This window comes from Chamaea fasciata, unplaced genomic scaffold, assembly GCF_029207755.1.
Source record: "Chamaea fasciata isolate MVZ Bird 193981 ecotype frontalis unplaced genomic scaffold, bChaFas1.0.hap1 SCAF_216, whole genome shotgun sequence".
In the NCBI taxonomy this organism is placed as follows: Eukaryota; Metazoa; Chordata; class Aves; order Passeriformes; family Sylviidae; genus Chamaea; species Chamaea fasciata.
In genome coordinates this window covers 5,896-16,291 of record NW_027094301.1, presented here as the reverse complement: position 1 = coordinate 16,291, position 10,396 = coordinate 5,896, and the positions used below count along the sequence as shown (strand labels likewise).

At 54.5% G+C, this 10,396-nt stretch overlaps 2 protein-coding genes across 2 annotated transcripts; one reads left to right on the top strand and one right to left on the bottom strand.

Moving 5' to 3' along the window:
• Positions 1–13: 13 nt before the first annotated feature.
• On the bottom strand, positions 14–5,145 carry LOC136304911 (BOS complex subunit TMEM147-like). The gene is made up of 7 exons (XM_066208331.1): positions 4,918–5,145; positions 4,612–4,681; positions 3,873–3,938; positions 2,533–2,669; positions 1,738–1,822; positions 912–1,033; positions 14–471 (listed from the first exon to the last, which is right to left on the bottom strand). Exons 1-7 carry the CDS (start codon positions 4,992–4,994, stop codon positions 351–353), a joined length of 678 nt encoding a protein of 225 aa, XP_066064428.1. The 5' UTR covers positions 4,995–5,145; the 3' UTR covers positions 14–350.
• Positions 4,993–10,191, top strand: APOC2 (apolipoprotein C2). Its single transcript, XM_066208316.1, has 3 exons — positions 4,993–5,025; positions 8,273–8,412; positions 9,991–10,191. Exons 1-3 carry the CDS (start codon positions 4,993–4,995, stop codon positions 10,079–10,081), a joined length of 264 nt encoding a protein of 87 aa, XP_066064413.1. The 3' UTR covers positions 10,082–10,191.
• Positions 10,192–10,396: the final 205 nt, after the last annotated feature.

Sequence of the window (10,396 nt, the reverse complement as noted above, 5' to 3'; positions counted from 1 at the left end):
GTGACTCCGCCAGGTGTGTCCAGGTGTGTTTATTGATCAGGGCAGGGGGGGGCGGGAGGGGCAGGAGCGGCCACAGGACCCCGGGCACACCTGGGCCACGCCCACCGCGCACCTGGGCTTGGTTCCTGCCCCCCCCCCCCCCCCCAGCTCCCGTTTAACCCCCAAATAAAGGCACAGGTGAGCGCTCAGGTGCGCTCAGGTGCGCCCAGGTGCGCTCAGGGCGGGGGGCAGGGGCGGCACCAGCCGCCGCAGCGCCCCCGGCCCACCCGGGCCACGCCCACGAACGCACAGGTGACCCCTCCAGGTGTGTCCAGGTGCGCTCAGGTGCGTCCAGGTGCGCCCAGGTGCGCTCAGGGCGGCGGCAGCAGCGGCACCAGCAGCCGCAGCGCCCCCAGCCCCAGCGCCGCCGCCCCCAGCGCCCGCAGCCCCAGCGCCCCCCAGGGGCCCAGCCCCAGCACCTGCCCCGCCCACCTGGGGGAGGAGACAAAGAGAGAGGACAAAGGGGGGGGCGGGGCTTCAGGCGAGGAAGCGCCTGGGCCACGCCCCGATCCGGGCGGTTACGCCTCCCCCCCTCCCCCTTTGTTGGGGGGAGGAAGCCACGCCCGCTCCGTGGGGACCACGCCCGTTTCGCTCAGGCCACGCCCACGCCTCGAGGCACGCCCGCGACCACAAATTAGTCACGGACCACGCCCCTTTGCATCCAACCACGCCCCTTTCCCAGGCCACGCCCAGCTGCTACCCCTGCCCACACCACGCCCCCTTCCTCCCAACGCCACACCCAGCTCCCACCCATCACCAAGCCACGCCCCTTTCTCCCCAAGCCACACCCAGCTCCCTGCCCCTTTCCCAAGCCACGCCCACGCTCCCGCCCCAGTATAAACCAGTCCAGGCCAGTATGACCCAGCACGGACCCGATGAGGAAACCCTCGTAGGCCGCCGCCGCCAGGAGCCCCCCCAGGGGCAGCCGCAGGGGGGAGGGGAGGTCGTGGCGCCCCGAGGCCCAGAGGAGGGCGGCCGCTGCCACATGGCGGACCTGGAGACCAGTATAAACCAGTATGGACCAGTATGGACCAGTATGGACCAGTATGGACCAGTTCCATCCCAGTTCCCCTCAATGAGCTCCCAATGTTTCTCTGTCTCCCCCCGGGGGCAGCTTTGGGAACTGCAGCGCCCTCCCAGTCACTCCCAGTTTATCCCAGTTTGTCCCAGTATACCCCAGTCCCCTTTAATCCCTTCCCAGCTCCATCCCAGTTCTCTCCCAGTATAAACCAGTTCCCTCCCAGTCCATCCCAGTTCCCCTCATTGAACTCTTAGTGTTTCTCTGTCTCCCCCTGGTGGCGGCTCCGGGAACTGCAGCGCCCTCCCAGTCACTCCCAGTTTGTCCCAGTTCCCTCCAAACCCCACCCAATCCCCTCCCAGTTTATCCCAGTATAAACCCGTTTGTCCCAGTTCCGCCCAATGAACTCCCAATGTTTCTCTGTCGCCCTCTAGTGGCGGCTCCGGGAACTGCAGCGCCCTCCCAGTCACTCCCAGTTTATCCCAGTCCCTCCAATCCTCTCCCAGTCCCCTCCCAGTATAAACCAGCAACCCCAAATCCCCTCCCAGTTCCATCCCAGTTCCCCCCAATGAATTCCCAGTGTCTCCCCGGCTCCCCCTGGTGGCGGCTTTGGGAACTGCAGCGCCCTCCCAGTCCCTCCCAGTATAACCCAGTCCCTCCCAGTATAACCCAGCGCTCACCAGGCTGATGTTGGAGTCCAGCCCCATCTGGAGGTGCCGCCAGTCAAACTCCACCCCCCGCGCCCCGACCCAGAGCGGGACACACCTGGGCAGGTGAGGAAAGCCCAAAGTTCACAGCCCTCCCCCCCCCCCAAAAAAATCCGAAAAAAAGGAAAATTCAGCCCGAAATGCTGCCCAAGTCCATCCCGAAATTCCCAAAATTCATCCCAAAATTCACCCAAAATTCACCCAAAATTCACCCAAAATTCACCCCAAAATTCCCAAAATTCACCCCAAAATTCACCCAAAATTCACCCAAAATTCACCCAAAATTCATCCCAAAATTCCCAAAATTCACCCCAAAAATTCATCCCAAAATTCATCCCAAAATTCAATCCAAAAATTCACCCCAAAATTCCCCCAAAATTCATCCCAAAGTTCCCCAAAATTTCCCAAAATCGCCCCCAAAAATCTTAAAAATCCACCCGAAATTCCACGAAATTCCTAAAAAAAATTTTAAAAAATAAAAAAAAAATTTAAAAAATTCCAAAAAAAAATCCCAAAAAATTCCATAAAAATAAAAAAATCCCAAAAAAAACCCATAAAAAATCAAAAAAAAAAATCCATAAAAAATCCTTTAAAAATCCATTTGAAAAATCCATTAAAAAATCCCCAAAAAACCCATCAAAAATCCCCAAGAATTCCATCAAAAATTCCCCAAATCCCCCAAAACCGCCCGGAAAATCCCCCCAAATTCCCAAATTCCCGGCAATTCCCGGATTTCCAGGAATCCCGGTTGGGGCGCCCGGAGCCCACCTGGCGGTGAGCAGCTCGGCGCTGGCCCAGCCCAGCGCGGCCACGAGGATGCGCAGCTCGCCCCTCCCCCCGCCCCGGCCCAGCGCCAGCTGCAGCCCCCCCAGGTCGGCCACGTCCACCGTGGCACGCAGGAATTCCTGGAAAAAACGGGAAAAAACGGGGAAAAACGGGGAAAAAAGGAGTTAGAACGGGAGTTCGGGGGGGAAAGCGCGGGGGGAAGGGCGAAGAAACGGCGAAAATCGGAGGGGGGATGGGAAATTGGGGGGATTGGGAAAAATTGGGGGAAAAATTGGGAATTTGGGGGGAAATTGGGAAATTTGGGGAAATTGGGAATTTGGGGGGAAAATTGGGGGGAAATTGGGAATTTGGGGGAAAATTGGGAAATTGGGGAAATTGGGAATTTGGGGGGAAAATTGGGGGGAAATTGGGAATTTGGGGGAAAATTGGGAATTTGGGGGGAAAATTGGGAAATTTGGGGGGAAATTGGGGGGAAAAATGAGAATTTGGGGGAAATTGGGAAATTTGGGGGAAATTGGGAAATTTGGGGAGAAAATTGGGAATTTGGGGGAAATGGGAATTTGGGGGGAAATTTGGAATTTGGGGGGAAAATTGGAAAATTGGGGGGAAATGGGAATTTGGGGAAAATTGGGAATTTGGGGGGAAATGGGAATTTGGGGGGAAAAATTGGGAATTTGGGGGAAAACTGGGAATTTGGGGGAAATGGGAATTTGGGAAAATGGGATTTGGGAGGGGATTTTTTGGGAATTTGGGAGGGATTTTAGGGATTTTGGGGGATTTAGGGAGGAATTTTGGGGGTTTGGGGGGAATTTTGGGGAAATTTCGGGAGGAAATTTTGGGGGAAATTTGGGGTGAATTTTCGGGGATTTTGGGGGCGAATTTTGAGGGAATTTTTGGAGTTTTTTGGGAGGTTTTTGGGGCGATTCTTGAGGAAATTTTTGAGGGAATTTTGGGGGAATTTTGGGGGGGATTTTGGGGGGATTTTTGGGGGGATTTTTGGGGGGATTTTTGAGGAAATTCGGGGTGATTTTTGCGGGAATTTTGGAGGATTTTGGGGGCGAATTTTGAGGGAATTTTGGGGAATTTTTGGGAGGATTTTGGGGTGAATTTGGAGGATTTTTGGGGTGATTTTGGGGTTTTTGGGGGGGATTTTTGGGGTGAATTTGAGGCGATTTTTGGGGCGAATTTTGGGGTGATTTTTGGGGATTTTTGGGGGGAATTTTGAGGGAATTTGGGGGAATTTTGGGGAGGTTTTTTTGGGGATTTTTGGGGTGATTTGGGGGATTTTGGGGGGGATCTGGGGGCGTTTTGGGTGCACTCACCCCCACCAGGTCGTAGCCTCCCGAGGGTCCCTCCCAGGTGGGGAAGAACGTGGCCAAAAACAACATCTGGGGGGAGGGGAGAGATTTGGGGTGAAACTGGGGGAATTTGGGGGCTCCCAGGTGAGTTTTGGGCTGAATTTGGGGATTTTGGGGCCGAAATTGGGAGATTTTGGGGCTCCCAGGTGAGTTTTGGGGTGAATTTGGGTCATTTTGGGCTGAATTTGGGCGATTTTGGGGCTCCCAGGTGGATTTGGGGTCATTTTGGGCTGAATTTGGGTCATTTTGGGTTAATTTGGGGATTTTGCGGCTCCCAGGCGGATTTTGGGTCATTTTTGGGGTGAATTTGGGTCATTTTGGGATGAATTTGGGTGATTTTGGGCTGAATTTGGGCGATTTTGGGGCTTCCAGGTGGATTTTGGGGCATTTTTGGTGAATTTGGGGCTCCCAGGTGGATTTTGGGTCATTTTGGGCTGAATTTGGGTCATTTTGGACTGAATTTGGGTCATTTTGGGTGAATTTGGGCGATTTTGGGGCTCCCAGGTGGATTTTGGGGCATTTTGGGCTAAATTTGGGTCATTTTTGGTGAATTTGGGCGATTTTGGGGCTCCCAGGTGGATTTTGGGTCATTTTGGGCTGAATTTGGGTCATTTTGGGCTGAATTTTGAGCATTTTGAGGCTCCCAGTTGGATTTTGGTGGCTCCCAGTCCCCTCCCAGTCCAAACCAGTTCCTCTCGCCCACCTTTCCCAGCTGCACCAGCACGTAGGTGGCTCCGGCCTGGACGCAGCGCCAGAAGGCGCTGTACTCGGACCTGCCGCCAGCACAAACCAGTTTAAACCAGTACACACCAGTCCAAACCAGCACAAACCAGTATAACCCAATCTAAACCAGTACAACCCAATACAAACCAGTACAACCCAATATAAACCAGTACAACCCAATATAAACCAGTATAACCCATTAAACCCCCCCCCAAACCCCCTTTCACCCCCTCCCAGTCCCCTCCCAGTATAACCCAGTACAACCCAGTACGAGCCAGTCCCTCACAGGCCGCTGCACTTGTAGGTGATGAAATAAGGGAAATAAGCGAGCGCGAAGCAGTTCCCGAAGTGGAACAACGTCATGGCGGCCCCCGGGGGCTGCCCCCGAGGGGGGGTGGGGGGAAATTTGGGGGGTTTTGGGGGGGAAATTTGGAGGTTTTCGGGAGTTTCCGGGTTCCCGCCGGCCCAGGGGGGTGGTGGGAAGGAGAAGGTCGGGGGACTTCCGGTGGGGGAGTTTCCGGGTTCCGGGCGAGCGCAGGAAGTGATGGGATGGAGAAGGTCGAAGGACTTCCGGTGGGGGAGTTTCCGGGTTCCGGGCGGCCGAAGGGGGTGGTGGGAAGGAGAAGGTCGGGGGACTTCCGGTGAGGGAGGAGCGGGGGGAGCGGAAGTGACGTGGAGGTGGGTTGGCGCCAAAATGGCGGCGGGGGGACGGGAATTGAAATTAAAACGATTTAAAAAAATCGCTGGAAAAGTCGCCAGGAGTGGCCGGAAAATCCCGGGAATTCGGTCAGGGAAGCGCCAAACCCCCGAAATTCCCTCAAAATACCTGAAAAGTCCCAAAAAACTCCCCAAAAGTGGCTCAAAAATCCACTCGGGGAAGGCCAAAATCCCTGGAAATTCCCCCCAAAATCCCGGAAAAATGCCCCGAATCCCTCAAGAATTTCCCCGAAACGCCCCAAAATCCACGAAATTCCCGCAAAATTCCCCCCCAAAACTCCCAAAAAATCCCTAAAAAATCCACGAAATTCCCGCAAAAATCCCTCGAAACTCCCCCAAAATCGCTCAAAACCTACTCGGGGAACCCCAAAACCCCCGTGAAATTTGAGGGGATTGGGGGCAATTTTCCCCAAAATCTGAGGAATTTTCCCCAAAATTTGAGATTTGGGGCAATTTTCCCCCAAATTTGAGGAATTTTCCCCCGAAATTTCAGTGGATTTGGGGAATTTCCCCCGAAATTTCAGTGGATTTGGGAAATTTCCCCCGAAATTTCAGTGGATTTGGGGAATTTTCCCCCCGAAATTTCAGTGGATTTGGGGAATTTCCCCCGAAATTTCAGTGGATTTGGGAAATTTCCCCCGAAATTTCAGTGGATTTGGGGAATTTTCCCCCCGAAATTTCAGTGGATTTGGGGAATTTTCCCCCCGAAATTTCAGTGGATTTGGGGAATTTCCCCCGAAATTTGAGTGGATTTGGGGAATTTCCCCCGAAATTTCAGTGGATTTGGGGAATTTTCCCCCCGAAATTTCAGTGGATTTGGGGAATTTTCCCCCCGAAATTTCAGTGGATTTGGGGATTTCCCCGAAATTTGAGTGGATTTGGGGAATTTCCCCCGAAATTTCAGTGGATTTGGGGATTGTTTTGTTCCCCCCCCCAAATTTGGGGAATTTTTTCTCCCCAAAAAAACCTTCGAGGGGATTTTGGGGCCCCTCCCCCCCCCTCGTTTTTCCCCTCCCCCCCCCCGCTGTTTACGCGGACTTTGCCCCCCCCCGCCCCCATAAATGGACCCCGCCGGGGGGGGGGAGGGGAAACGAGCGGCCGCCACCAACGGTGGGTGAGGGGGGGGGGGGGAGACCCCAAAATCCAAATTTTGGGGAGGGGGGGGGAGGGGGGCCCGGAAGGATTTTGGGGGGGAAAAAAATAAATCCAATTTTGGGGGGGAAAAAAAATCCAATTTTGGGGGAGGGAAAAAAATAAATCCAATTTTGGGGGGAAAAAAATCCAATTTTGGGGGGAAAAAAAAATCCAATTTTGGGGGGGGGAAAAATAAATCCAATTTTGGGGGGGGAAAAATAAATCCAATTTTGGGGGAAAAAAAATAAATCCAATTTGGGGGGAAAAAAATCCAATTTGGGGGGGAAAAATAAATCCAATTTTGGGGGGAAACAAAAATAAATCCAATTTTGGGGGGAAAAAAAATAAATCCAATTTTGGGGGGGGAAAAAAAAAATCCAATTTTGGGGGCTCCCTGAAAAGATTTTTGGGGGGAAAATCCCAATTTTTAGGGGTCCTGGGGGGGTTGGGGGAGAAAAAAATCCTGATTTTGGGGGGGTCCCCAAAGGGATTTTGGGGGGAAAAAAACTCCAAATTTTGGGGGGTCCGGGGGGGGGCGGGGTCTCCGAAGGAATTTTGAGGAACAAACCCGCGGATCCGGGGGTGACGGGAAATCGGGAAGTCAGGAGGGGTTTTGGGGAAAAAATCCTGGAATTTTGGGGTAAAATCCTGGAATTTTGCGGGGGGGGAAATCCTGGAATTTTGGGGTAAAATCCTGGAATTTTGGGGGTGAAATCCTGGAATTTTGGGGGGGGGGAATCGTGGAATTTTGGGGGGTGAAATCCTGGAATTTTGGGGTTAAATCCTGGAATTTTGGGGGGTGAAATCCTGGAATTTTGGGGGGTGAAATCCTGGAATTTTGGGGGGGTGAAATCTTGGAATTTTGGGGGGTAAAATCCTGGAATTTTGGGGGGGAAAATCCTGGAATTTTGGGGGGGGGAAATTCCGGAATTTGGGGGGTTAAATCCTGGAATTTTGGGGGGGTGAAATCCCTGGAATTTTGGGGGGTTAAATCCTGGAATTTTGGGGGGTGAAATCCTGGAATTTTGGGGGGTGAAATCTGGAATTTTGGGGGGGGGTGAAATCCTGGAATTTTGGGGGGTTAAATCCTGGAATTTTGGGGGGGTGAAATCCTGGAATTTTGGAGGGTGAAATCCTGGAATTTTGGGGGGGAAAATTCCGGAATTTGGGGGTGTTTTGGGGTCCCCAGGTGCCAGCATGGCCCGGGCCCCCCCCCCCGCCTGATGGGGGCGCTGTTGCTGCTGCTGCTGCTGCTCTGCTGGGGTGAGACCCCCTCCCCCCCCCCCCCCTTGAGATTTTGGGGAGATTTCCCCCGATTTCGGGGCTCTTCCCAAAAATCCCTCCCCAAAAAACCCCCCAAATCCAAAAATCCCTCCCCAAAAAATCCCAAATCCCAAAAATCCTCCCCAAAAAAACCCCAAAATCCCCAAAGCCCAAAAATTCCCCCCAAATAAACCCAAAAAAAACCCCAAATCCCAAAAATCCTCCCCAGAAAAATCCCCCCAAAAATCCCCAAATCCCAAAAATTCCCCCCCCCAAAAATCCCAAAAATCCCCCTCCAAAACCCCAAAATCCCCAAATCCCAAAAATCCCCCCCAAAACTCCCAAATCTCACCCCCCAAAACCCAAATCCCCCCAAATCCCCCCCCAAAATCCCCCAAATCCCCCCAAAATCTCCCCAAATCCCCCCAAATCCCCCCAAAATCCCCCCAAAATCCCCCCAAATCCCCCCCAAATTTCCCCCAACCCCCCCCAAATCCCCCCAATCTCCTCCGCCCCTCCCCCCGCAGCCGCCGCCGCCGCCCCCCCGGCCGCCCCTCCCCCCTCGGGCGCCCTGGGGGCAGCTCCGGGGTTACCTGGGCCAGGTGGGCTCGGCCGCCGGGACCCTCCTGGAGGGGCTCAACCTGCCCCGGACGCAGCAGAGGATCCGGTGAGGACGGCCCGGAGCAAGGGCGCTCTCGTGGGGCCGCGTCCGGCCGCGAAACGGGCTCAGCCCGGAACCCGCCCCAGACCCCGGCCCAAAGAGCCCAAAACACCCCAAAATCGGCCCCAAAACGCCCCAAATTGACCCCGAAATCTGCCCCAAAATCCCCCCAAATTCACCCCGAAATCCGCCCCAAAAAACCCCGGAACCCGCCCCAGAACCCGGCCCAAAGAGCCCCAAAATCCACCCCAAAATCGGCCCCAAAAACCCCCAAATTGACTCCGAAATCCGCCCCAAAATCCGCCCCAAAACACCCCAAATTCACCCCGAAATCCGCCCCAAAACACCCAAAATTCACCCCGAAATCCGCCCCCAAATCCCCCCAAATTCACCCCGAAATCTGCCCCAAAATCCGCCCCAAATTCACCCCAAAATCCGCCCCAAAATCGGCCCCAAAACGCCCCAATTCACCCGAAATCCGCCCCAAAATCGGCCCCAAAACGCCCCAAATTCACCCCGAAATCCGCCCCAAAATCTGCCCCAAAACGCCCCAAATTCACCCCGAAATCCACCCCAAAAAACCCCGGAACCCGCCCCAGAACCCGGCCCAAAGAGCCCCAAAACACCCCAAAATCGGCCCCAAAAACCCCAAATTCACCCCGAAATCCGCCCCAAAATCGGCCCCAAAACACCCCAAATTCACCCGAAATCCCGCCCAAAATCGGCCCCAAAACGCCCCAAATTCACCCGAAATCCGCCCAAAATCGGCCCCAAAACACCCAAATTCACCCCGGAACCCGCCCCAAAATCCGCCCCAAATTCACCCCCGAAATCCGCCCCAAAACCCGGCCCAAAATCTGCCCCAAAACACCCCAAATTCACCCCGAAATCCGCCCAAAAACACCCCAAAATTACCCCAAAATCTGCCCCAAAAACCCCGGAACCTGCCCCAAAATCTGCCCCAAATTCACCCCGAAATCCGCCCCCAAATCCCCCAAATTCACCCCAAAATCCCCCCAAAACCCCGGCCAAAACCTGCCCCAAAAAAACCCCAAATTCACCCCGGAACCCGCCCCCCCAGAACCCGCCCCAAATTCACCCCAAAATCGGCCCCAAAACACCCCGAAATCCGCCCCAAAACCCGGCCAAAATCTGCCCAAATCCCCCCAAATTCACCCCGAAATCTGCCCCAAAATCCGCCCCAAAACCCGACCAAAACCTGCCCCAAAACCCGGCCAAAATCTGCCCCAAAAACCCCCAAATTCACCCCGAAATCCGCCCCAAAATCCGCCCCAAAACCACCCCGAAATCTGCCCCAAATTCACCCCAAATCCACCCCAAAATCCACTCCAGAGAGCCCCAAAATCCGCCCCAAATCCACCCCAAAATCCACCCCAAAATTCACTCCAAAGTGCCCCAAATCCACCCCCAAATCCGCCCCAAATCCACCCCAAATAGCCCCAAAATTCCCCCAAATCCCCCCAATCCCCCAAGAGCCCCCCCGCAATTGGCGTGCCGTCCCCCGCGCCCCAAACCGCGGTTCCCCCGGCCCGGCGTGACCCCGAACCGCGGCTGTGCCCCCAGGACGGCGTACGAGCAGGGGGCCACGGCCGTGGCGACCTACACGGGCATCCTGACGGACCAGCTCTACCACTGGTGGCAGGGGGAGCAGTGACCCCCGGAAATAACCCCAAAAACCCCAAAATAACCCAAAAAAACCCCAAAAACACCCCAAAATAACCCAAAAAACCCCAAAAACACCCCAAAATAACCCAAAAAAACCCCCCCAAAAACCCCCAAATTCCGAAATAAAGGCGCTGCCCACGGCGGGTTCCGTCCTCGGGGGGGTTCTCGCTGCTTTGGGGGTCAGAAAGGGGGTTGGGAAAAGGGGGGGAAAAATGGGGGGGAGTGGCGGAAAATTGGGGTGAGAAATGGCAAAAAAAAATGGGGGGAAAACAGCCCAAAAATTGGGGTGAGAAAGGCAAAAAAT

Bases quoted from the DNA above. Each gene is read 5' to 3' on its own strand.
- APOC2 (XM_066208316.1), top strand. From the start codon at position 4,993: ATGGCGGCCCCCGGGGGCTGCCCCCGAGGGGGG. The intron at 5,026-8,272 runs GTGGGGGGAAAT...CTCCCCCCGCAG, and splicing joins GGGGCTGCCCCCGAGGGGGG to CCGCCGCCGCCGCCCCCCCG. The intron at 8,413-9,990 runs GTGAGGACGGCC...CTGTGCCCCCAG, and splicing joins CGGACGCAGCAGAGGATCCG to GACGGCGTACGAGCAGGGGG.
- LOC136304911 (XM_066208331.1), bottom strand. From the start codon at position 4,994: ATGACGTTGTTCCACTTCGGGAACTGCTTCGCGCTCGCTTATTTCCCT. The intron at 3,939-4,611 runs GTGGGCGAGAGG...CCCTCCCCCCAG, and splicing joins TGCTGGTGCAGCTGGGAAAG to ATGTTGTTTTTGGCCACGTT. The intron at 1,823-2,532 runs GTGGGCTCCGGG...TCACCTGCCCAG, and splicing joins GCCGAGCTGCTCACCGCCAG to GTGTGTCCCGCTCTGGGTCG.